Raw genomic sequence first — 27,010 nt, forward strand, 5'->3', positions numbered from 1 at the left:
AGAGTTTCGCTCTCGTTACCCAGGCTGGAGTGCAATGGCGCAATCTCGGCTCACCGCAACCTCCGCTTCCTGGGCTCAAGCAATTCTCCTGCCTCAGCCTCCTGAGTAGCTGGTATTACAGGCATGCACCACCATGCCCAGCTAATTTTTTTTGTATTTGTAGTAGAGACGAGGTTTCACCATGTTGACCAGGATGGTCTCGATCTCTTGTCCTTGTGATCCACCTGCCTTGGCCTGCCAAAGTGCTGGGATTACAGGCATGAGCCACCGCACCCAGACTTCTTCTTTTTTTTTAATACTCATTCTTTTTTTTTTCTTTTTTTTTTGAGACAGAGACTCATTCTGTCGCCAGGCACCAGGCTGGAGTGCAGTGGCGCGATCTCGGCTCACTGCATCCTCCACTTCCTGGGTTCAAGCAATTCTGTCTCAGCCTCTCAAGTAGCTGGGACTACAGGCACATGTCACCACGCCCAGCTAATTTTGGTATTTTTTCAGTAGAGACAGGGTTTCACCATGTTGGACAGGATGGTCTCGATCCGTTGACCTTGTAATCCGCCCACCTCGGCCTCCCAAAGTGCTGGGATTACAGGCATGAGCTGCCGTGCCTGGCCCATTTTATACCCATTCTTGACCACCCTAGGTATCTGTTTCTTCCTTACTTTCTCCCATGGTTTTTTACTGGGTTCATCCACAAAAGATGCATGCCTGGGATCTGGAACATTCTGTATGGGCAGTGATGATGAGCCATTGAGTCAACCCTCTTCTTGTCAGGGGCCCTCACTGCTCCCCAGATACTGAGACCCTGCTCACTCCTAATGGGCAGATCCAGGAGAATCTGTTCCTGAGTATTGGCCATGTCAGGAAAGGGCTTCACTGCGCAAGGTGCAGCCCCTGCCTTGGAAGGGAATGGCCACAGTGTGTATTAGCGGGAGCGTCATGGCATCACCGGCCCTTGCCTGCCGTGATGGCTAGTGGGTTTTTCTGAATTAAAATAATTGTGTTTAGTAAAGATGTCCAATTCCTCTTTTAGAAAAATGCTAAAAATCATTTAGGTAAATAAAACATTCTTAGGGCCGGGTGTGGTGGCTCACACCTGTAATCCCAGCACTTTGGGAGGCGGAGGCAGGCGGATCACTTGAGGTTCGAGACCAGCCTGGCCAACATGGTGAAACCCTGTCTTAAAAATAATAATAATAAGGCCGGGCACGGTGGCTCAAGCCTGTAATCCCAGCACTTTGGGAGGCCGAGGTGGGTGGATCATGAGGTCAAGAGATCGAGACCATCCTGCTCAACATGGTGAAACCCCATCTCTACTAAAAATACAAAAATTAGCTGGGCATGGTGGTGCGCGCCTGTAGTCCCAGCTACTCAGGAGGCTGAGGCAGGAGAATTGCCTGAACCCAGGAGGCGGAGGTTGCGGTGAGCCAAGATTGTGCCATTGCACTCCAGCCTGGGTAACAAGAGCGAAGCTCTGTCTCAAAAAAAAAAAAAATAATAATAATAATAATATAAAAAATTAAAATAAATAAAACATTCTAAATATTTCTAGCCCACATTAATAGAAATATATATCCTTTTGGATATTAAGTAATTTCAATGAGAGATCTTCCTAGTACATCTCCCTTTTCTCCTTATCAAAAAACGAGAAAACCAGGGCACTGACCTGGCTATCACTCCTATACTGTCATGAGAATCCCTTTGGGGCTTCACCCATTTGGAACTGGCAGCACTCTCATGGTTTACTAAAGCTCAGGCGAACCTGGGCTTAAGCCACCACCTGGACCTAAGAAGGAAGCAGCAACCTAGTGGTAAAGATTCGCTAAGTGTTTGGAAAACTCTGCCCCTACCGCAAACGCTCTCTCTCTCTCTCTCTCTTTCCCTCCCCCACAAAGAGGCTCCCTTATCTCTCACTTTACATACCGGTCCTAGCCCTCCCGCCGCCCAGCTTCCCGCCGCCCAGCTTCCCACCCAGCAGTTCAAATTGACCAACAGTTGCCCACCACCTCGGCTTTTGGCTTCCCCACCCCCCAGCCCTTCAGCCCCCTATAAAACAACCCTGCCCCTCTGAGCAGGGCGGCCATTTTTCCTTTTCGTCCCGGCTGGCCTGCCCGGAGGCTCTTTCCTCTCAATAAAGCCTGAACTTAAGGAATTTCCTCTAGCCTGCGGTCCGGTTTCTTTCCCAATGAGCCCAGTCTTCCCGCAGAGGGTAGGTCGGACAAATGGTGCCGAAACCCGGGACGGGAGCTGGGGCCGTTGGCCCGGCCACGGCCCCCCTCCCCGACCTACCCAACACTGGCCCTGCCACCTCCACGTTCCGATTAAGGTAAGCCAAGTTTTTCTTGCTTTGCCTTCCCCCGCTTCCCGTCTCCTCTTCCTACGGCATGGTGCAGTTGCTCCCTCTCCGGCGTTCCGCACGGACTCCTTGCCTAGTCTCGGCCGAGCCAAGGTAGTCTTCCATTCCGGCTCCAGGAGCCTTCCGAGGGACAGCCGCCAGACGGGGGACGCCCCTCTGACCGCTTCCCTTTCCGTACTTAATTGTACTCCGGGGAATTTGCAACGAACGGGGACGCCTTTTCGTTGCATCTGCCCATCCGCGCCGGAGAGTCTGTAGCTGCGCCTGCCATGGGAAATTCGGAGTCCAAAATACCTCTGAGCACCCCCCTCGGGTGCTTGCTGCGAAATTTTACCAAATTGGGATATTCCCAAACCCTCAGAAAGAAAAAGCTTATTTTCCTGTCCCACGTGGCTTGGCCCCAATACAAACTCAGTAACCAGTCACATTGGCCCCCGACTGGCACTTTTGATTTCAACACCCTCCGAGATCTCGACGATTTTTGTCGCCGCATGGGCAAGGACAATGAAATTCCTTACGTCCAGGCTTTTTGGGACCTCCGTACCCACCCCAACCTATGTTCTTCCTGCTCCACCTACCAAATCCTCTTATCTCGAACCCCCCGTAAATCTTCCTCCACTACCTCTCCCCCACCCTACTCCTCACTGGAGGATCTGCCTGAACATCTGTCCTCTCCTGCCAATCTCAGCAACCAGTCGCCATCAACGGCACGCCCTTCCCCCACTCCCTCTGCACCTCCTACCTCAGAGGCCATGCCTCACTCTCCCTCTACTCCCTCCGAGCCCCCTCCCTCAGAGGCCGCACTTCCTCTTGCCTCTCCGGTGGCGGCCCACACCCGCTCCCACCAGCCAGCTATCCTGGCCCCACTCCGAGAAGTAGCAGGCGCAGAAGGTTTAATCAGGGTCCATGTTCCTTTCTCACTCCAAGACCTGTCCCAAATTGAGAAACGTTTAGGATCCTTCTCAGCCAACCCGTCCACCTATATTAAAGAATTCCAATACCTCACTCAAACATAAGAAGCCCTAGTCCGGTACACTCGACTGGATCCAGCCTCCCAAAACGGGGCCACTGTATTAGCCTCCCACTTTATCTCCCAATCAGCACCCAACATAAGAAAGAAACTAAAGAAAGCAGAAGAGGGGCCAGAGACTCCCATCCAAGACCTGGTAAAAATGGCCTTTAAAGTATTCAATGCCATGGAAGATGCGGCTGAGGCTGCCCGCCAAACTCGCATGAAGCAGAAGGCTGCCCTCCAGACCCAAGCCCTAGTGGCGGCTCTAAGGCCGGCAGGGAACCAGAAGCCCAAGGCCGAAACCCATGCCCCTCCAGGGGCATGTTTCAAATGTGGAAAGGAAGGACACTGGTCCCGAGCCTGTCCACAACCACGGCCACCAACTAAGCCTTGCCCTATCTGTCGGCTCCCAGGACACTGGAAGTCAGACTGCCCCAGCTTCCCCAGGGTGCCGGTTCCTCAAAACAGACACACTGGCGTTACGCAGCCGGCGGTCACCCTCAGTAGGGAGGAGCCTGCTTGCCAGGAGCCGACCTCCGAGGGAGCTCCGTTCCCCAGTCTACTAGGGCTGCTAGATGACTAGCGGGGCCCTGGCTTTCCGACTCCGGTTACCCTCGCCGAGCCTAGGGTCACAAGACATGGGGGCTACCTACTCCGCACTTCCTTCTTATTCTGGCCATCTCACCCCTTCCCAGGTCTTAGTCATGGGAATCGATGGGACCCCGAGTATCCCCTATCAAACCCCACCACTCATGTGCTCATATAACTCCACTCCCTTCACCCACTCCTTTTTAGTAATCCCCACCTGCCCAGTTCCCCTTCTGGGGTGAGACATCCTTTCAAAGCTGAAGGCCGTCATAACCTTCCCCACCGCCAGCCCACACAGCCTTTTTCTCCTAGCCCTCAATACTCTGCCTCAGAACTCCAGACCCTCCAGTCTACCCCCGGGGTACAGTTCAAGGATGACTGGGCCTTCAAGCATAACCTCCTCATCCTCCCTGAAAAGCAAAGGTACCAGATAATCCAAGACATCCATAATTCACTCCACATTGGGCCTAAAGCCTTATACCAGTTCCTCCACCCACTTTTTCACCCCCACCGCCTCCTCAGTACCATACAGGAAGTCCAGTCCTCATGTACTGTCTGCATGAAAACTAATTCCCAGGGTTCCTGTCATCCCCGGCGCCAGCTTCATCAGCTACGCAGGTTCCTACCTGGCCAAGACTGGCAAATTGATTTCACCCATATGCCAAAGCACAAACAGTACCGGTATCTGCTAACCATTGTTGACACTTTTTCAGGCTGGATTGAAGCTTACCCCACAGCCTCTGAGTCTGCCGGGACAGTAGCCACTCATCTCATTCAAGACATCATCCCACGCTTTGGACTCCCGGCTACCATACAGTCAGACAACGGCCCAGCCTTTATCTCCAAAGTCACTAATGCCGTTTCTACCTCTCTAGGAATTCAGTAGAAGCTACATGCTGCCTACCATCCTCAGTCCTCTGGTAAGGTGGAACGGGCCAATGGCCTAATAAAGGAGCATCTGACTAAGCTCATGCTTGAGCTCCGCCAATCCTGGGTAACCTTAATTCCTATCACCCTCACCAGGGTAAGAGCAGGCCCCCGGGGCCCATCACAGCTTAGCCCATTTGAGCTGCTGTATGGTTGCCCCTTCCTACTTTCAACTCCCCCACCGCCAGAGACTACTCCTCTAGACAGCTACCTCCCCTACTTTACTCTCCTTCGCAGCCTTCTCCGAGAACACGCCAACGCTTCTCTTCCCCAACCCACCCAGCCATCTGAAAATACACAGAAAGTCCTCCCGGTAACCCTAGTCCCTCGACTCACTATATATTCCCCAGCCGAATTCCAGATGCTGCAAACTCCCCATCGCCGCACCCGACGAGCTGCCTTCCTACACATTGCTGTTGGTGTCTCCCTTGCTGGTTCAGCACTTGCAGCAGGATTAGGAGGAGGGGCACTAGTCCACTCTCACCTGGCCATAGCCCGACTGACCTCACAACTCCAAGCGGCTATTAATGACTCTACTGAGTCTTTAGCATCACTCCAATGACAGATCACCTCAGTTGCCCAAGTTGCCTTGCAGAACCGAAGAGCCCTGGACCTGCTCACTGCTGAACGAGGAGGGACCTGTATCTTCCTACAAGAAGAGTGCTGTTACTACATCAGTGAATCCGGCCTAGTAGAAACCCGAATCGAGAGCCTCCAGAAACTCAAAACTAACCTCTAGAGTCAGAAGTTCTCGGCTGAAGCCACAGCGTGGTGGTCTTCCTCTATGTATACCCTCTTGTCACCATTGCTTGGGCCCCTAATAGCCGTTTGCCTAATCTTACTTATTGCTCCTTGCTTTCTCCAGTTCCTACAGCGGCTCTTTCAAGAACTGACTGGAGTCACCATCCACCAGATGCTGCTCCAACCCCACCCTGAACGAGTGCAAGAAACAGACCTCTCCCCAAACCTCCAGGCTCCTTAGGAAAAGAAACCTCTTCAGAACCCCCCCGTCGACCCTTGTCAGCAGGAAGTAGCCAGAGAGACAACCGACGCCCCTGACCCCCTCTTTTTCTTTTCTTTAAGGAGTCGGGAATGTTTGGAAAACTCTGCCCCTACCGCAAACGCTCTCGCGCTCTCTCTCTCTCTCTCTCTTTCCCTCCCCCACAAAGAGGCTCCCTTATCTCTCACTTTACATACCGGTCCTAGCCCTCCCGCCGCCCAGCTTCCCGCCGCCCAGCTTCCCACCCAGCAGTTCAAACTGACCAACAGTTGCCCACCACCTCGGCTTTTGGCTTCCCCACCCCCCAGCCCTTCAGCCCCCTATAAAACAACCCTGCCCCTCTGAGCAGGGCGGCCATTTTTCCTTTTCGTCCCGGCTGGCCTGCCCGGAGGCTCTTTCCTCTCAATAAAGCCTGAACTTAAGGAATTTCCTCTAGCCTGCGGTCCGGTTTCTTTCCCAATGAGCCCAGTCTTCCCGCAGAGGGTAGGTCGGACACTAAGAAAATGTATTCAGCCCAAACCAAAACAAGCCAGGCAGAGAAAACGGGAGTAAGTAATTCTTCCTTAAGTGCAAAAATACAGACCTATATCTACAACAAACTAGAGCAAACAGAAAACCACGACCTCTCCAGAATGACAAAGCAGAAATCTAGTGGTTGACTCTAATGAGATGGTGATTTGTCAGCTCTCTGACCAATAACCGAAAATGACAGGTTTTTATTTTATTTATTTATTTTATATTTTAAGACAGGGTTTTACCATGTTGGTCAGGCTGGTCTTGAACTCCCAACCTCAGGTGATCCACCTGCCTTGGCCTCCAAAGTTCTTGGATTACATGCATAGAGGGCCACCACCCCCGGCCAAAACTCCCTCTCAAAAAAAAAAGAAGAAAGAGAAATTGGAGAAGTCACAAATCTTGTGGCCTCTGGCCATATGACCCCGGGCAGTAAAGGGTTACAGAAACTACACCCATTCTGTAATCTCTATTTTGTGACCTCTGGCCAGAGGACACTTGAGAAGTCAGGGATTATAGAACTACGACGTTTCCCAGCAGCTTTCAGGCCTTTCCGGTAATTCTAATCCTGTGGTCTTTCAATGGTTTTACAAAGGCAATGTTCAGTCCCTGAGCAAGGCGGGGGTCGTTTCAGGGAGGGGCTGTCATCATCCTTGCTTTCAAGTTAAACTGTTATCTAAATTTCCCCCAGAGCTAGTTTGGCCTATGCTCCAGAATGATCAAAGATAGCTTAGAGATCAGAAGCTAGATAGAGTCAGCTATGTCAAGTTTCTCTAATGTCATAGTCATGCAAAGGTGGTCTCACTGGGACTTTGGATGAGAGAGTTTCTTTTCTTTCTGTTCTTTCTTTTTTTTGAAATGGAGTCTCATTGTGTTGCCCTGGCTGGAGTACAGTGGCACAATCTTGACTCACTGCAACCTCTGCCTCTCAGGTTCAGGCAATTCTCCTGCCTCAGCCCCCTGAGCAGCTGGGGTTACAGGCCTGCACCACCATGCCCACCTAATTTTTTTATTTTTAGTAGAGACAGGCTTTCAACATGTTGGCCAGGCTGGTCTTGAACTCCTGACCTCAGGTGATCCTCCCACCTCAGCCTCCCAAAGTACTGGGATTAAGGCGTGAGCCACTGTGCCTGGCCATGGCCACCTTTTGTGAAAAATAAAGCTCTCCTTTCCAAACTTTAAATAAGTAGTAAAATAAAACAGATGATACATACCAACTGAAAACTGTGTGTAAGAAATACACCCATATAATATGTATACAGTTGAAAAATATAATGTTGACGAAAAGGTCAAACTCTATAGTACATTTGAAGAGATTTATTCTGAGCCTAATATGAGTGACCATAGCCCATGACACAGCCCTCAAGAGGTCTGGCGAACATGTGCCGAAGGTGGTCGAGCAGCTTGATTTTATACATTTTCAGGAGGCATGAGACATCGAATACATTTAAGAAATACTTGGGCAGTCAGCCGGGCGTGGTGGCTCACGCCTATGATCCCAACACTTTTGGAGGACACGGTGGGTAGATCATTTGAGGTCAGGAGTTCAAGAGCAGTGTGTCCAACATGCTGTAACTCGTCTCTATTAAAACTAAAAATTAGATGGGCGTGTTCACACATGCCTGTAATCTAAGCTATTCGGGAGGCCGAGGCAGGAGAATTGCTTGAACCTGGGAGGTAGAGGTTGTGGTGAGCTGAGATTGTGTCACTACACTGCAGGCTGGGTGACAGAGCCAAACTCCATCTCAAAAAAAAAAAAAGAAAACAACAGAAATATATGGCCATGCTTGGTGGCTCACACCTGTAATTTCAGCACTTTGGGAGGCCGAGGTGGGTGGATCACCTGATGTCAAGAGTTTGAGACCAGCCTGGCCAACATGGTAAAAACCCTGTCTCTACTAAAAATACAAAAATTAGCCAGGCATGGTTGCATGTGCCTGTAGTCCCAGATACTCGGGAGGCTGAGACAGGGGAATTGCTTGAACCCAGGAGGCAGGGGTTGCAGTGAGCCAGGAGCATGCCACTGCACTCCAGCCTGGGTGACAGAGCCAGACTCCGCCTCAAAAAAAAAAAAGAAAAGAAAGAAATACATTGGTTTGGCTCAGTAGGGACAACTGAAGGGTGGAGGACTTCCAGGTTATAGGTAAATTTAAACATTTTCTGGTTGACAATTGGTTGAGTTTGTCTAAACACCTGGGATCCATAGAAAGAAATGTTCAGGTTGAAATAAAAGATTGTGGAGATCAAGGTTCTTTTGAAGTCTTATAGTGGCCGCCCTTAGAGACAATAGACGACAAGTGTTTCCTATTGAGACCCGTAAAAGGTGCTAGACTCTTAGTTCATCTCTTCCGATTGAGAGGGCCTGCAAGAAACAGATCTAGCTATGTTAATAGAGATTCTTCACTGATGCAAATTTCCCCCCCATAAAGGACTGCTTAACAAAGCCCTTCCAAAACATGGTGAAGAGACATGCCTTGGGGCAAAATATCTTGACTTTCTCCTCTGTCACACTATGTTATGCCAGAGTCAGACTGTTAAGTAAGTCACAGAATATAGGGCTAAACAAAACTCATGTGATGAGAATTTATGGTTTTAGGGCATGACTCTCTAGACTCCTTAGGAATTTGGACAAGATAAAAAGGTCAGAAAGGGCCAGCGTGGTGGCTCATGCCTGTAATCCAAGCACTTTGGAGGCCAAGGTGGGCGGATCACCTGAGGTTGGGAGTTCAAGACCAGCCTGACCAACATGGTGAAACCCCGTCTTTAAAAAAAAAAAAAAGTCAGAACTTAGTTCTTAGTAAGATGAAGGCATATGTGCCTTCCATCCACTTTAGGGCCACCACTCTCTTCATTCTTCTCCTTCTTCCAACAATCCACCTATGTGTCTTCCAACAATTTATAAAAATGACCAAAAAGACAATGAAAATGGTTTTAACATTTGAATATTAACCAAAAATTCATGATTGGGCTAGGCGCAGTGGCTCATGTCTGCAATCTTAGCACTTCGAGAGGCCGAGGTTGGTGGATCACCAGAGATCCTGAGTTCGAGACCAGCTAGGGCAACATGCTAGGGCAACATGGGAAACGCCGTCTCTAGTAAATCCAAAAATTAGGCTGGGTGAGGTGGCTCGTGCCTGTAATCCAAGCACTTTGGGAGACTGAGGCTGGCGGATCATGAGGTCAGGAGATTGAGACTATCCTATTCAACATGGTGAAACCCCGTTTTTACTAAATACAAAAATTAGCTGGGGGTGGTGCTGCATGCTTGTAATCCCAGATACTCGAGAGGTTGAGTCAGGAGTGTTGTCGTGGAGCGAGCATAGAAAGTCAACACCAAGACAAAATTATGCCAAATTGCAGGGTCTTTATTGCTGGCGGCCACGGAGGACTCGAGTCTCTCTAACCCGTGGCCCTGAAAGGAGGGTGTCAAGACCTTCTATTCCCGTAAAACCACCTCAGGAGTGAGGGTGAGGGGCAGGGGTGGGGGTGAGGGGCAGGGGTGGGGGTGAGGGGCTTCAGACATTCGGAGGGCTAGTGGATTCTGTAAATCACCTCCTGGGTGGAGATGTGGGTGAGGGGCTCCGGACATTCCAGTGGATGGATTCCTGGGCGAAGATGAGGGTGAGGGTCTCTGGACAGTCCTAGGGCCAGGGGACTTTTGACATTCTGATTGTTACTTAAGTGGTTCACAAAAGTCAAGATTAGCATTTGTTTACACATTGTCTGGGTAGGGTGGAAATTACAGTCCTTAATTACTTACTCACATTTGGGTTATAGAGAGCAGTTTCAATAGAAAGCCGAGGTATGGTTGAGGTATGCAAGTTTATGGGACTTTTACCATGTCACAAGGAGAATTACTTGAACCCGAGAGTCGGAGGTTGCAGTGAGCCGAGATTACGCCATTGCACTCATCTGGTGACAGAGGAAGACTCTGTCTCAAAAAAAAAAAAAAAAGAAAGAAGAAAGAAGGAAAGAAAGAAAGAAAGAAAGAAAGAAAGAAAGAAAGAAAGAAAGAAAGAAAAGAAAATATAAAAATTAGCCAGATGTGGTGGTGTACATCTGTGATCCTAGCCACTTGGAAGGCTGAGGCAGGAGAACTGATTGAACTTGGGAGGCAGAGGTTGCAATGAGCTGAGATGGCGCCACTGCACTCCAGCTGGGAACACAGAGCAGACTCCATCTCAAAAAAACAAACAAACAAAAAAAACGGACAAGAAAATGATCATCTTAATTGATGTGGGAAAAACGTTTGAAAAAATTCAGTGACTCATTCATGATTTTATTATTTTTAATTTTTCTTTTTTTTTACTGGATTGGTACAAAAGTATCATTCAGAATTTTAGAAATATTCTCAGCAAAATAAAATAATTCCTCAATATGATAAATGCCATTATCAGGAAACTGTTTATTATTTATAAATAACAGTAAAAGGAAGGAATATGCACACACCACCCACCTTATCAGTCAGTCCCTTATCAGTCAGTAAATTCCATCAGTGTTAGGATTAGGGTGGAAGTCGAGAATTCATTCATTAATTCACTCCACAGAGGTGGAGTTGTAGTACTGTAAATCAACAGGAATTAAAAAAAAAAAAAGAGGCCGGGCGCGGTGGCTCATGCCTATAATCCCAGCACTTTGGGAGACTGAGGCGGGTGGATCACGAGGTCAAGAGATCGAGACCATCCTGGCCAACAAGGTGAAACCCCGTCTCTACTAAAAATACAAAAATTAGCTGGGCATGGTGGTGCGCGCCTGTAGTCCCAGGTTCTCGGGAGGCTGAGGCAGGAGAATTGCTTGAACCCAGAAGGCGGAGGTTGCGGTGAGCCGAGATCGCGCCATTGCACTCCAGTCTGGGTAACAACAGCGAAACTCCGTCTCAAAAAAAAAAAAAAAGAGATGAAGTTTTAGTAATACATGACCTTTCTAGTTTTGAGTTTGACAAGGAAGGATTCAATCTGTTCCTGAGAATAGACAGAAAAACAAAACCTGAACGTTTTATGGTTCAGAGATCTTTGGCTGGACCAAAATTATCCAAATGAATTTTTGACTTGCATCCTAATTCCAACACTGTCAGTTTCATGACTGGATATCTGATTCAACCCCTTGGATTGAATGGATACCTGAATTCACAAGTTTCACTGGGTGGAGCTTCAGAAATCCAATCAGGCATCACTCTCTGATAGGAAGCTGGTATTTGAAAGGTTCAAGAAAGCTCGTGAGCAGCTGCAGCAGAGACCCAGAGCAGTGGTGCCTGGAGTTACTGTCTGGTTCTCCAAGAGGTCCAAGCACACTGCAAAGTGAGTTCAGATCTGGTTAAGTTGGGGACCTCCACAAGGGCACTCCCATGATCCACAATCAGCCAGTAGGATGGAGATATGCAGGTCAAGGCCACACAGAATTCTCCTGCCTGTTTTCCAGATAAACAGATGCAGGCTTTGACATTTCCTCGAATACAGTTTTATCTACACTTCAATTATTTTATTATTATTTGAGATGGAGTTTTGCTCTTGTTGCCCAGGCTGGAGTGCAGTGGCGCGATCTCGGCTTAGGGCAACCTCCGCCTCCTGAGTTCAAGGGATTCTCCTGCCTCAGTCTCCTGAGTAGTTGGGATTACAGGCAGGCATCACCGCACCTGGCTAATTTTGCATTTTTAGTGGAGACAGGGTTTCACCGTGTTGGTCAGGCTGGTCTCGAACTCCTGCCCTCATGATCAGCCCACCTCAGCCTCCCAAAGTGTTGGGATTACAGGTGTGAGCCGCCTCACCGGCTTTTCTTTCTTTCTTTTTTTTTTTTGATGGAGTCTCCCTCTTGTCTCCCAGGCTGGAGTGCCGTGGCGCGATCTCGGCTCATTGCAACCTCCACCTACCAGGTTCAAGCGATTCTTCAGCCTCGGCCTCCGGAATAGTTGATATTATAGGCTCATACCACCACACCCGGCTAATTTTTTTTTTTTTTTTTTTTCTGAGACAGAGTTTCACTCTCGTTACCCAGGCTGGAGTGCAATGGCGTGATCTCGGCTCACCGCAACCTCTGCCTCCTGGGTTCAGGCAATTCTCTTGCCTCAGCCTCCTGAGTAGCTGGGATTACAGGCACATGCCACCATGTCCAGCTAATTTTTTGTATTTTTAGTAGAGACGGGATTTCACCATGTTGACCAGGATGGTCTCGATCTCTTGACCTCGTGATCCACCCGCCTCGGCCTCCCAAAGTGCTGGGATTACAGGCTTGAGCCACCGTGCCTGGGCTGTATTTTTTTTTTTTTTTTTTTTTTTTGTAGAGACGGGGTTTCACTATGTTGGCCAGGCTGGTCTCGAACTCCTGATCTCAGGTGATCCACCTGCCTTGGCCTCCCAAAGTGCTGGGGTTACAGGCGTGCACCTGTAAAATAGGTGGGAGGCCATTGCTCCAGGCCTATTTTTAAATGGACATAATGGTGAGATAGCCATGTGGGTGGGAGTCCCCAGAGAATCTCCCACCAGCCTGCGCACTGTGGGAACCCGAAGTGGGGTGGAGCTTCGGAAGTTGCGCTTTTTGCAGCAGGGAGGAGTCTGGCCTTGAGGAGAGTTCCTGTTTCCTCTTCCTTTTCATGCAATATAATCCTGCTTTACTCACCCTTCAAACCGTCCGCAACCCTGAAATTTTGTGGCTATGGGACGAACAAGGACCCAGTCTTGAGCCGAATTGAGGAAGTCCTGCAACAATGGAACCTAATGTAGGGAGTCCCTTTAGTTTCCCAACTGGGTTCACTGATGGAACTGAGACTGGGTTGTGTGGGGTCACAGGAAACTCCCATTCCCACTGTTTTCAAACTTTAAATTGAGAAGGCGTTTCTTTTTTGGTGGAAGAGTGGGGACAGGAGTCTCGCTCTGCCCTCAGGCTGGAGTGCAGTGCCAGGCTCTTGGCTCACAGCAAGCTCCACCTCCCGAATTCAAGTGATTCTCGGGCCTCAGCCCCACCCCACCCAGTAGCTGGGTCTACAGGTGCCCACCATCCCATCTGGCTAATTTTTTTTTACATTTTCAGTAGAGACCGGGTTTCACTATGTTGGTCAGGCTTGTCTTGAACTCCTGACCTCAGGTGATCTACCCGTCTCGGCCTCCCAAAGTGGTAGGTTATAGGCATGAGCCACTGGGCCAGGCCTTTTTTTAAATTTTGAAACAGAGTTTCACTCCGTCCCCCAGGCTGGAGTGCAATGGTATGTATGATCTCAGCTCAATGCAATCTCTGTCCTTGAGGTTCAAGAGATTCTCCTGCCTCTATAAATATTTATTGCGTTTACTTGTTCCGGATCTGAGTTGAAGTCCTGGATATCCTTATTAATTTTCTGTCTCGTTGAGTCTACATCTCGTTATGGGTCTTATGCATCTGGGTATTAAGATCTCTTATTGTTGCATTGATCCTTTTACCACTGTATCTTTGTTGCTTTGAAATCTATTTTATCAAATGTGAGAATTGCAACTCCTGCTTTTTGTTTATTTATTTATTTTTGCTCTCCATTTGGTTGGTAAATTTTTCTCCAACCCTTTGTTTTGAGTCTTTGTGTATCTTTGGATATACCGTTAGGTTTTGGCTGTATCTCTTGATTGGGGGATTTAGTCGATTTAAATTTAGGGTTACTGCCATTTGATGTTAACTGGCTATTTTATCCATTCGTTGGTGTAAATTCTTCTTTATGTTGGTGCTCTTTACTTTTTGGTATATTTTTAGAAAGGCTCATACTGGTTGTTCCTTTCTATGTATAATGCTTCTTTCAGAAGCTCTTGTAAAGCAGGCCTGGTGGTAATAAAATCTCTGAGTACTTGCTTGTTCATAAAAGATTTTATTTTTCCTTCAGTTGTGAAGCTTTGTTTGGCTGGAACTCAATAAATATTTATAGAGTTCTCCATTTTAAATACACAAAATATTGATCGGCCATTATTAATACCCATTTTTAGAATGAAGCAATATTCCTGTTCTCTCTCCCTCTTTTTCTTCCTCTTTCTTCCTCTCCTTCTCTCCTTTTTTTACTTTTCAACATCCTAGTTCCTCACCTCTACTCAATACATTCCTCTGAACACCTGATTCCTTGTGATTCTCCCGTAGGAAAAAAAAAAGAGATTTTCCTGCCTCAGCCTCCGGAGTGGCAGGGATTGTTTTTGAGACCGGGTTTCACCGTGTTGACTGACCAGGCTGGTCTCCTATTCCTGACCTCGTGATCCACCCATCTCCACCTCTGAAAGTACTGAGATTACAGGCTTGAGCCACCACTCCTGGCTGAGATGACTTTTTTTTTTTTCTCAAAAAAGTGGAGATCTGAGCTTTAAAGATCGCTGTCAGTAACATTTCACAGTGCTGTTAGAGTTTAGTGGAGCAATGGTTATAATTCATAGACTAGGAGTGATCTTGCCTGCTTTTTATTTTATTTTATTTTTTTTAAAAAGATGGGGTTTCATCATGATGGCCAGGCTGGTCTTGAACTCCTGACCTCAGGTGATCCACCCACCTCCACCTCCCAGAGTGCTAGGATTGACAGGCTTGAGCCACTGCGCCCGGCCTTGCCTGCTCTTCAGATTGGGACATACTCTTCTTGGTATCAGAAGGGAGGAACTGTGCCTCTGTGGCCACTTACTACAGAATGGATTTGGGGTAAACTGAGCACTCTTTTTTCACACATGCTGGAGAAATGACTTTGGCCCTGGGAGAAGTGGGGGTTGTGGTGCTTGGACTGAGGAGCTTGCTTTTTCAAAGCTGGACTGCCCTCTACAGTTTGCCTTGCAGATTTATCAGAATGAGCCTGCAGGCCCCATGAAGGCTCATGGAGCTGGCAGCGCAGAGCCTGGTGAGGGAACCGTGTTTGGACACCTCCATTCTGGATGAACTGCCAGGGGAAGTCTTCCCCCTGATGTTCATGGAGGCATTCAGCATCAGGCACTATGAGATTCTACAGGCCATGGTGCAGACCTGGCCCTTCCCCCGCCTCCCTCTGGGGTCCCTGATGAAGACACCTCATCTGGAGACCTTGCAAGCTGTGCTGGAGGGACTTGATTCAGTGGTGTACATGATGATTCACCCCAGGTGAGGCGACTCAGGTGGCTTGGTGGGAAGGGCCCAGACATCCAGAGAAGGGACAGCTGGCTCGGGAGGAGTGGTGGAGTTGGGGAGCAAGAATGGCTCAGATGGTGCCGGTGATGAGAGGCCTTGGTCATTGCCCAGCTCCTCCGGAGCTCCCACCATGCAGGGTCCACTGAGCAAACGGGAACCTGCCTCCTCCCAGTGGAAGGTTAAGGAACTAGAAGTGGATACCAGGAATAATCAAAGGGGAAAATGGGTGAAGAGACAGAGGGGGACAGGAACAGCTGATTAATGTCTTGAATGTGGAGTGAAAGCTTAGGTCTTCCCCAGGAGCAAAGATGGAGCTCCTGTTTCTAAAGACCCATCCCCATCAGTGCTGGGGCCTTGCCTACATTCTAAGCCTTTCCCCTGTTTTACCCACAGGAGGTGGAAACTTCAAGTGCTGGATTTGCGGAATGTTGATGAGGATTTCTGGACCTCGTGGTCTGGATCCAGGGCCCTGTTGTGCTCCCCAGAGGCCACGAGTAAGAGGCAGACAGTGGAGGACCATCCAGGGACAGGAGAGCATAAGCCGTTGATGATGTTCATACATGAGCCCTTGAAGGTGTTCATAGATGTCGGCCTCAAGGAAAGTACCCTGGATGAGTGGCTGAGCTACCTCTGTGGCTGGATTCACCACAAAAGAGGTTTGGTACAGCTGTGTTGTCGTAAAGTGCAGAATTACCCAATGCCCGAGTCACATTTCAGAAAATTAGTGGAAATGGTATACCCAGACAGTATCCAGGAGTCGGAAGTCCAGAGAAAGTGCTCACTGAATAGACCACCAGGAAAGTTTGCCCCTTACCTGAGCCAGTTAAGCGAGCTCCACAGAGTCTTGGTAGCCTTCGGTTATGATCATGAGTTATCCGTGTGCGCCCAACAGCAGTTCATTCCTGAATTGGAAACTCAAACCTCAGCTGGCCCGAGAGGTTTTTTCATAAGAATGGCCAGTCATATCAATGAACACCAGGACCACGTGCACAGGTAAGAAAGGATGGTGAGCTTTCTCTGCATACTATACCACAGACTTTTTCTTTTTTACGGTAAACGCTAGTGGGTATCTACTGTGTGCCAGCCACTAGTGGTGTCACAGGGAATGGGACACTAGAATGTCAATGCATTATGCTGTTCAGTGCTCTGTGTCCGGAAGGAATCACAAGACCACTCAAATAAGGGCAGAGGGATGGCCTGGGGCAGATGCTACAGAGAGAGACATGTAGGCAGCTAGTTAGTCTGGCTCAGTTCTAGTAGGGTGCATTTGTGAATTCCTTGTTAGGAAGTGTGTTTAAAGTTAATATGATGGGCCAGGCACGGTGGCTCATGCCTGTAATCCCAGCACTTTGGGAGGCTGAGGTGGGCGGACCACAAGGTCAAGAGATCGAGACCATCCTGGCCAACATGGTGAAACCCCATCTCCACTAAAATACAAAAATTAGCTGGGCGTGGTGGCGCGTGCCTGTAGTTCCAGCTACTCGGAAGGCTGAGGCAGGAGAATTCCTTGAACCCGGGAGGTGGAGATTGCAGTGAGCCGAGATTGCCTGGCGACACAGTGAGACTCTGTCTCAAAAAATAAAAAAAATAATAAAGTTAATATGATGAAAACTTACTCATGATACAGAAGAGAGTACAAAAGAAGGAAAGCGCATCAAACCTGTGCGTTTCACAGTAGAAGCTCTGTCCTCACAGCTAAGTAAACACCAATAATCCTGTCCCTAATTCACTGTCTCTAAAGGATTGTTTTAAACTCCAGGAAAGATAATTGCCTTGGGAAATTCATGCTTCTGGAACAGAGGGTGAGGAGTAGGCATGAGAGTGGTGCGAAGTGATAGGTGATTTGCAGATGCAGGCATGTTGGAACGTTTGCAGGCAGGAAGCTGCAGCTGATGTCCCTAGACCTTGCTCAGTTGAGTTCTCTGTGCACATCTCCCACTGGGCTCCTCTGGCCCAAGGATGAGGTTGTCTGCTGAAAGATGAAGTAAAGACGCTTTAGAGATGTCATGGCCTTGAACCAATCACACCATCCAGGATGAAAGGACTGAGCCTAAAATGGGACTGCCCCTGAATGATCTGAGTCTTTTTTTTTTCTTTTGAGACAAAGTTTCGCTCTTGTTGCCCAGGCTGGAGTGCAATGGCGCAATCTTGGCTCACTGCAACCTCTGCCTCCTCGGTTCAAGCGATTCTCCTGTCTCAGCCTCCCAAGCAGCAGGGGTTATAGGTGCGCACCACCACACCCGGCTAATTTCGTGTTTTTAGTAGAGATGGGGTTTCTCCATGTTGGTCAGGCTGGTCTCAAACTCCTGCCCTCAGGTGATCTGCCTGCTTCAGCCTCCCAAAGTGCTGGGATTACAGGCGCAAACCACTGTGCAGGGCAATGATCTGAGTCTTCATCACGCAGCACCTTGGATGCTGACCGTCGTCTGATGATGGGGACAAACTTGTATTTGGATGAGTCGTATCCTAATGTGGACCAGCAATCTTGAGCCCCTCGGAGCCCTGCTAGAGAAAGCTGCTGCTAGCTAGTCTTGAGAGCCTCCTCTTACAGTCCTACAGGACTGTCGGATTCAGGACTCCCAACTCAGGGTCATCCTGTCTGCCCTGAGCCGCTGCTCCCAGCTCACCACTTTCTACTTTTGTGGAAATGAGACCTGTGAAGCCTCTGAAAGACCTGCTGCGTCACACAGGCGGGCTGAGCGAGGCAGGCCTGGAGACATACCCTGCCCCTCTGAAGAGTCTTGACAACAGGGGTCATGTCAATTGGGAGATCCTCACCCCGATTTGGGCTGAGCTGATGCGTATCCTCAGGGAAGTAAGGTGGCCCAAGAGGGTCTTCTTTGGTCTCGACTCCTGCCCTTCCTGTGGCTCATGGCCATCTGAGAAACTGGAGCTCCATTCTTGCACCTAGGGAAGGCCTGGTTAGTGGGGTTGGATACTTTTCCTTGTGGACACTTGGGCCCTAAAGTCAAGGACATGGGTGCTTTTTTTTTTTTTTTTTTTGAGTCAGGGTCTCACTATCACTCAGGCTGAAGTGCAGTGGCACAATCTCAGCTCACTGCAACCTTCGCCTCCTGAGTTCAAGTGATCCTCCTGCCTCAGCCTCCCGAGTAGCTGGTGTTATGGATGTGCGCCACCACACCCGGTTAATTTTTTATTTTTAGTTGAGACAGGATTTCATGATGTTGGCAAGGTTGGCTTCCTTGAGGTCACTCTTGACCTCAAGTGATCGCCCACCTTGGCCTTCCACAGTGCCGGGTTTACAGGCATGAGCAGCCGAGCCCGGTCAGGTGCATCTTAAAGGAAGACAGAGCTGTGTGTTTCAGGCAGGTGCTCACTGTGAGTGGATAAAGCACCGGTGACTCAGCAGGGGGCAGTACTGGATGACTGGGCATCCATGAGGCCTTCAGGGACCTCTGTCCTAGAGTTAGAAATAGAACCCGGGCCAGATGCGGTGGCTCACACCTATAATCCCAGCACTTTGGGAGGCCGAGGCAGGTGGATCACAAGGTCAAGAGATGGAGACCATCCTGGTCAACAAGGTGAAACCCCGTGTCTACTAAAAATACAAAAATTAGCTGGGCATGGTGGCGCACGCCTGTAGTCCCAGCTACTCAGGAGGCTGAGGCAGGAGAATCGCTTGAACCCAGGAGGCAGAGGTTGCGGTGAGCCAAGGTCATGCCATTGCACTCCAGTCTGGGTAACAAGAGCGAAACTCCGTCTCAAAAAAAAAAAAAAAGAAGAAAATAGAACCTGAAGTTATAAAGTGATGGCAGGAGTTACCCCTGCGAGGGTGGTTATTAAAAAAATGTCTTAGCCATTTATACATCAGAAATCTCTAGTTACTGATGAGAGGTACTATTGTCTGTGACTGAGGTTCAGCTGTAGGAAGTCAAGGCATCCAGAGTGAAATCTGTTAATTTTGATTAATTCCCACCCCTCCTTCACGTCTCATCTACTTCTTCCTTAATTCTCCCGTGCCTGTTCACTGAGTTCATCCACAAAAGATGCACACTTGGGGCCTGGATCATTCTGTGTGGGCAGTGATGATGAGCCACTGAAGTCTACCCTCTTTTCAGGAGCCCTTGCTGCTCCCCAGGTACCGAGACCCAGCTGACCCCGAACGGGCAGATCTAGAGGAATCTGTTCCTGGTCACTGGACATGCCAGGAAAGGCACTGCACAAGGGGCTGCCCTCTGACCTGGAAGGGAATGGCCATAGTGCGTATTGCAGGAAACTCGTGACATCACCACCCCGTGCCTGTCCTCATGGTGGCTAGTGGGTTTTATTGAATTAAAGTACTTGTGTCCAATTTCCCTTTTGGAAAAATGCATACAACATATTCTAAGTATTTCTAGCCCACATTAATAGAAAAATACATCTTTTGGAAAACTAATTCATATTAATGAGGTATCTTCCTATAAATAACATCTCCCTTCTCTTTTTATCAAGAAACATGAGAATGATGGTTTCCAGCTTTATCCATGTCCCTGCAAAGGACATGAACCCATCCTTTTTGATGGGTGCATAGTATTCCATGGTGTGAATGTGCCACATTTTCTTTACAGTTTAACTTTTTTTTTTTAAGACGGGGGTTCACCATGTTGGTCAGGCTGGTCTTGAACTCCCGACCTCAGATGATCCGCCTGCCTTGGCTTCCAAAGTGCTTGGATTACAGGCGTGAGCCACCGTGCCCGGCCTACAGTCTATCATTGATGGGCATTTGGGTTGGTTCCAAGTCTTTGCTATTCTGAACAGTGCCACAATAAATATACGTGTGCATGTGTCTTTATAGTAGAATGATTTGTATGCCTTTGGGTGTACACCCAGTAATGGGATTGCTGGTCAAATGGTATTTCTATTTCTAGATCCTTGAGGAATCACCACGCTGCCTTCCACAATTGTTGAACTAATTTACACATCCACCAACGGTGTAAAAGGGTTCCTCTTTCTCCACATCCTCTCCAGCATCTGTTGTCTCCTGATTTTTTAATGCAAATAAAGACCACATTGAGGTACCATCTCACACCACTTAGAATGTGAGTGTGACTCACCATCTCACATTTCTCTAATGACCAGTGATGATGAGCTTTTTTCATATGTTTGTTGGCTGCATAACTGTCTTATTTTTGAGAAGTGTCTATTCATATCATTTGCCCACTTATTGATGGGGTTGTTTGTTTTTTCCTGTAAATTTGTTTAAGTTCTTTGTAGAATCTGGATATTAGCCCTTTATCAGATGGGTAGATTTCAAAAATTTTTTCCCATTCTGTTGGTTGCCAGTTCACTCTGATGATTGTTTCTTTTGCTGTGCAGAAGCTCTTAAGTTTAATTAGATCCCATTTGTCTATTTTGGTTTTTGCTGCCATTGCTTTTGGTGTTTTAGTCATGAAGTCCTTGCCCATGCCTATGTCCTGAATGGTATTGTGTAGGTTTTCTTCTAGGGTTTTTATAGTGTTAGATCTTAGGTTTAAATGTTTAATCCATCTGGAGTTAATTTTTGTATAAGGTGTAAGAAAGGGATCCAGTTTCAGCTTTCTGCATATGGCTAGCCATTTTTCCCAACACCATTTATTAAATAGGAAATCCTTTCCCCATTGCTTTTGTCAGGACTTTCAAAGATCTGATGAAGAGAGCTGGAAACCATCATTTTCAGCAAACTGACAAGAACAGAAAACCAAACACCGCATGATCTCACGCATAAGTGTATGTTGAGCAATGAGAACACATGGACACAGGGAGGGGAACATCACTCACAGGTGCCTGTTGTGGGGTGGGGAGATAGGAGTAGGGGAAGGGATAGCAGGGGGTGGGGGGATAATGAAGGAATAGCATTAGGAGAAATACCTAATGTTGATGATGGGTTGATGGATGCAGCAAACCACCATGGCATGTGTATACCTATGTAACAAACCTGCATGTTCTGCACATGTAGCCCAGAACTGAAAGTATTAAAAAAAAGATAGTTATCATGATGCAATATTTCTTAATATAAAAGTCTTATTACAATATTGTATGTGTTTTAATTTACTTAAAAGCATTATATATTTTTGGTTAAAATATGTTTGATCGATTATATATCTGTGACATTAATTCTCCATTTTTAGATATTAAGAGACCACGCTGAAAGGCCAGGCATGGTGGCTCACGCCTGTAATCCAAGCACTTTGGAGGCCAAGGTGGGCGGATCACCAGAGGTCGGGAGTCCAAGACCAGCCTGACCATCATGGTGAAACCCCATCTTTATAAAAGAAAAAAACTTTGCACTAAAAAAAATAAAAGAGGGAAACATGTCCAGGGTACTGACCTACATGTACGCAGCATTTGGGACTTGCCCCATGTGGGCCAGGAAGCTCTCTGATGCTTCACTCAGGTGAACCTGGGCTGACTGTTGACCTGATTGATCTCACACTCCTAGTCTTAAGTGTTCCTCCTGTTCTGGCCTCCCAAACTGCTGAAAGTATAGGCATGAACCACTGTGCCTAGTCTTAACTATTTTTAAAATTATTATGATACATAAAATTTGCATATTTATAGGGTACCTTTGATATTCTTTTTTTTTTCTTGGAGATGGAGTCTCACTCTATCGCCCAGACTGGAGTGCAATGGCATAATCTCAACTCATTGCAACCTCTGCCTCCTGGGTTCAAACAATTCTCCTACCTCAGTTTCCTGAATAGCTTGGACTTACAGGGGCGTGCTAACAAGTCTGGCTAATTTTTGTATTTTTAGCAGAGGTGGGGTTTCACCATGTTGGCCAGGCCGGTCTTGAACTGACCTTGTGAACCACCTGCCTCAGCCTCCCAAAGCCCTGGGATTACAGGCGTGAGCCACCATACTGGCCTATTATTCCTGCTTTTAAAAGTTGGTAACTTCTTTTGTGTTTATTTCAGAGTTTATATCAGAACAACTTACAGTAATATATACCCCTACTAGAACTTGTCATATAGTCAAAGACAAAGTCGTTAATAATTTTACAAATAGTAGATTACCTTTGGAGGGATTGACAATTACAAAATATGTAAACAATGAAAATTTCTCACTTCCAGCAGAAGCACATCAAATGTGGACCACGAGTGAGCAACATTTGCCCTCAAATATTTTTTTTTCCTTTTTTTAAAAATATAATTTTTTTTTTTTTAATTTAAAATTTTTTTAGAGGTGGGGTTTCACCATGTTGGCCAGGCTGGTCTTGAATCCTAACCTTACAGCCAACCTCTGCATCCTGGGCTCAAGTGATCCTTCCCCACTCAGCCCCCAGAGTAGCTGGGAGTACAGGTGCATGCCACCTGGTCCAGCTAATTATTCGTAGTTCAGGAAGAGGCGGGATTTCATCATACTGCCCAGACTGGTCTCCAGCTCCTGAGCTCAAGAGATCCACTCACTTTGGCCTCCCAAAATGCTGGGATTCCAGGCATGAGCCACCGTGACCAGCCAAAGGTTGTTGTTAAAATTAGCTTCTACTCATAAGATTGAACTAAATGTCAAGGAAATGCATTAGCAGACTTTTATGCGAACTCGGCTACCACCACAGTTTGAAGGAATTGGATTAAGTTGTTTCACATCAAATTATTTATGACAATTTGTGCAATAAACAATCCCGTGCACCTGAATTGGAATAACCAAAATAGTGTCTGAAAGGATTCACGTTTAATCCCGAATGAGGACTCACTGATGGCCTGGATGGTCACCTTTCCTTCCCGAATTCCTGAAGTTGCCACTAGTAAAGGCTCTGTACGCCACAGTCCACCATGTTGTAGAAAAAATTGTTGAATTTATGAAAACTGGTATTGGGATGATTGGTTTTTGCTTGTTTGTTTTTAATTGAGATGGAGTCTTGCTCTGTCACCCAGGCTGGAGTGCAGGGGCTCAATCTTAGCTCATTGCAACCTCTGCCTCCCGGGTTCAAGCAATTCTCCTGACTCAGCTTCCTGAGTAGCTGGGATTACTGGTGTACAGAACCATGCCTGGCTAATTTTTGTATTTTTAGTAGAGACAGTTTCACCATATTGGTCAGGCTGGTCTCGAACTCCTGACCTCGTGATCCGCCTGCCTCTGCCTCCCAAAGTGCTGGGATTACAGTGGTGAGCCAACCGCGCCCAGCCTGAGATGATTGTTGTTAACCTGTACATTTGGATTGTAACCAGTGTCTGACAAATGAAACTCACAACAGCCAAAAGATTCATAAGCTTTCATATGGTATATTTCTACTACCTGCTAGAGCATTTGAATATCTGTAGGTGGATGTCCTTCAATTGCCATGCTCAATGGGATATCAAATTCTTGTGATTGTATGCCTGTTTTCAGGATATATGGAAGCTTTGCCTTACAGAAAGACTGTTGCATCAACAGCGAAAAAACTCACTAAAAAATATTTCTCTGGTGGAGCATTCCTAGAGAAATCTCCAGGGATAGGAAAACTCCGTTGACTGAACAGTGTATCAAAGAGTTAAATAAGATTATAAAATCAGGGACATGACCTTATCATTCTTAGTCCTCTCCAAAGATTGAACAAACAAATGTTATCTTGAATCAAAAATGAGCTAAACTAACAGAAGGCTGGGATACTTTATTTTATTTGAGATGGAGTCTCGCTCTATTACCCAGGCTGGAGTGCAGTGACAATTTTGGCTCACTGCAACCTCCCCCTCCTGGGTTCAAGCAATTCTTCAAGCCTGTCAAGTAGCTGGGATTACAGGCATGAGCCACCATGCCAATTTTTGTATTTTTAGTAGAGACGGGGTTTCACCATGTTGGCCAGGCTGGTCTCAAATTTCTGACCTCGAGATCTGCCCATCTCAGCTGGGATTACAGGTGTGCATGGCGCCCGGCGTTTTTTTTTTTGTTTGTTTTTTTGTTTTTTTTTCACTTGGAGTCTCACTCTGATGCCTGGAGTGCAGTGGCTTGATCTCGGCTCACTGCAACCTCTGCTTCCCAGGGTGAAGCCATTATTCTGCCTCAGCCTCCTGAGTAGCTGGGACTACAGGCATGCACCACCATGCCCAGCTAATTTTTGTATTTTCAGTAGAGATGGGGTTTCACTATGTTGGCTAGATGATCTCAATCTTGTGATCTGCCGGCCTCATCCTCCCAAAGTGTTGATATTACAGCCGTGATCCACTGAAGCCAGCTAGGGCCCTCACTTCTATCTAAATGTTGAGACCTTGCTCACTTTTAATGGGGGGATCCAGAACCCGCAATTCCTGACCATTATCTGTGCCAGGAAAGGACTTCACTGCAAAAGGTATGGAACCTGCCCTGGAAAAGGAAGCCCACGCTGTATGAGCAGGAGCCCCAGGGCATCGCCAACCCATGCTGTCCTCATGGTCGGTGGCAGCCCTTGCTGAATTAAACCAGCTGTCGCCAGTAGAGACAGCCACATTCCCTTTTATCTAAATACGAAACTCAGAGGCATATAACACTTGTAAAATATTTCTATTCCTCATTCCAATTACAGTGTAATTCTTTTTCAGTGTAATTGGGCCATATGGTGAGAGCTCTTTCCACAACACCTCCCTTCTCTATCAAGGAAGACTAGTGCAGGCTGCTTTGGAATCACACATCATCAGAGGGTGGATAATGATCAAGTGCCTCTAAATGACAAGTGACCTTCCCTGTGCTAAGAACTTTACACAAAGGGCACCCAAGTGAAGGACCTTGCTGAGGATCAGGGGCTGATGTTGGGCAGAAACCTTAGGTAAGAGGCCAGTTGCCCGGCAGGGGAAGCATTCCCAACCAGCTTATGAGACCCCTGTAAGATTCAATAACATGGCGGCCAGGCGCGGTGGCTCAAGCCTGTAATCCCAGCACTTTGGGAGGCCGAGGTGGGTGGATCATGAGGACAAGAGATTGAGACCATCCTGGTCAACATGGTGAAACCCCGTCTCTACTAAAAATACAAAAAAATTAGCTGGGCATGGTGGCACATGCCTGTAATCCCAGCTACTCAGGAGGCTGAGGCAGGAGAATTGCCTGAACCCAGGAGGTGGAGGTTGCGGTGAGCCAAGATTGCACCATTGCACTCCAGCCTGGGTAACGAGCAAAACTCCGTCTCAAAAAAAAAAAAAAAAAAAGATTCAATGACATGCATGTTTAAGGCTGGGCATGGGGCCTGCCATCTGGTAGCTCAATAAATGCACCTTTTTCTTCTTTTCTCTTAGCAGAATCCCCAGGATTCTTCATCTTTCTTATATTTTTTGAGAGGGAGTTTTGTTCTTGTTGCTCAGGCTAGAGTGCAAAGGCATGATCTCAGCTCACTGCAACCTCCGCCTCCCAGGTTCAAGTGATTCTCCTGCCTCAGCCTCCTGAGTAGCTGGGAGTACAGGTATGCACACCACACCTGGCTAATTTTTGCATTTTTAGTACAGACAGGGTTTTACCATGTTGGTCAGGCTGGTTTAGAAACCCTGACCTCATGATCCAACTACCTCAGCCTCCCAAAATGCTGGGATTAAAGGCGTGAGCCACCATGTCCAACTTAATTGAAATAAGAAACCTAAAGAAACCTTTTTTTTTTTTTTGAGACAAGAGTTTTGCTCTTGTTGCCCAGGCTGGAGTGCAATGGTGCAATCTCGACTCATCACAACCTCTGCCTCCCGGGTTCAAGTGATTCTCCTGCCTCGCCTCCCAAGTAGCTGGGATCACAGGCATGCACCACCACACCTGGCTATTTTTTTGTACTTTTAGTAGAGACGGGGTTTCTCCATGTTGGGTAGGCTGGTCTCAAACTCCCGACCTCAGGTGATCCACACCTCGGCCTTCTGAAGTGCTGGGATTACAGGCGTGAGCCACCACACCCCGCCTAATCTTTTTCTTTTCTCAATCGATGGTATCATAGAATTAGCTTCTATGCACTTAGGACTTGCTCTCAATATGACTCAATACTGCAAGACCTTGATGCAGTAGTTCAAAGAATATTTCCAGTAGGTGAAAGAGGCTTTCAATGATGGTTAGACCTTCATGCCTTAGCATTTGGAGATTGCATCTTTTAGAAAGGACACCAAGGGGAATCTGCCCATGTGCATCATTCAATGGGACCGTACCAGGTGACTTAAAATTAAGGATATCCAAGGAAAAGCCTTCCCTAGAAGCAGACCCCATCACACAGTAAACAGCTTTTCCCAGACAATGGAACAAGACTCCATTTGATGTTTTTCCATGGACGGAGATTTGGGTTTATTTGTATTAACACAAAATGCTCAAACCTATATTTTATTTTGTCAGGTACTTTCAGCACTCAAAGCCAACACTTTTTAAGTTCTGTTCAAAATTTAGCTACTGTCACTTACCAAAGCAATTGCTGGCTATAGAGTCATTTAGATGAATGGGAAGGATCACAACTAATGGTAGGACCTGCTCTCACACACAGTTGGGTAGCAATTGAGGATGCTAACTTCATGATAAGGTTTGTTATCCTTCTTTTGGCAGGTTGGTTAATTTTTTTTTTTTTTTTTTGAGGCAGAGCCTCGCTCTGTCACCCAGGCTGGAGTATGGTGGCGCGATCTTGGCTCACTGCAGCCTCTGCCTTTTGGATTCA

At 47.4% G+C, this 27,010-nt stretch overlaps 1 protein-coding gene and 1 long non-coding RNA gene across 7 annotated transcripts in view; both read left to right on the forward strand.

Moving 5' to 3' along the window:
* The first annotated feature begins 2,072 nt into the window (after positions 1-2,072).
* LOC144577141 (uncharacterized) lies at positions 2,073-6,306 on the forward strand. Its single transcript, XR_013520443.1, has 2 exons — positions 2,073-2,323; positions 4,667-6,306. It is a non-coding gene; the product is annotated as an uncharacterized LOC144577141 (long non-coding RNA).
* A 5,268-nt stretch (positions 6,307-11,574) lies between these two features.
* Positions 11,575-27,010, forward strand: part of LOC100414167 (PRAME family member 20-like) — a 28,284-nt gene continuing 12,848 nt past the window's right edge. The window contains exons 1-3 of one of the 6 annotated variants that reach the window (XM_078330409.1): positions 11,575-11,705; positions 15,151-15,447; positions 15,868-16,467. In XM_078330409.1, the coding sequence (XP_078186535.1) occupies positions 15,188-15,447; positions 15,868-16,467 (860 nt within the window). In that variant the 5' untranslated portion in view covers positions 11,575-11,705; positions 15,151-15,187. Of the gene's footprint in view, positions 11,706-12,694; positions 13,589-15,138; positions 15,448-15,867; positions 16,468-21,084; positions 21,181-27,010 lie in introns of those variants that run through there. The other 5 variants (XM_078330407.1, XM_078330410.1, XM_078330408.1 and 2 more) reach the window with 5 other exon arrangements.

Source organism: Callithrix jacchus, chromosome 7 (assembly GCF_049354715.1).
Source record: "Callithrix jacchus isolate 240 chromosome 7, calJac240_pri, whole genome shotgun sequence".
Lineage (NCBI taxonomy): Eukaryota > Metazoa > Chordata > Mammalia > Primates > Cebidae > Callithrix > Callithrix jacchus.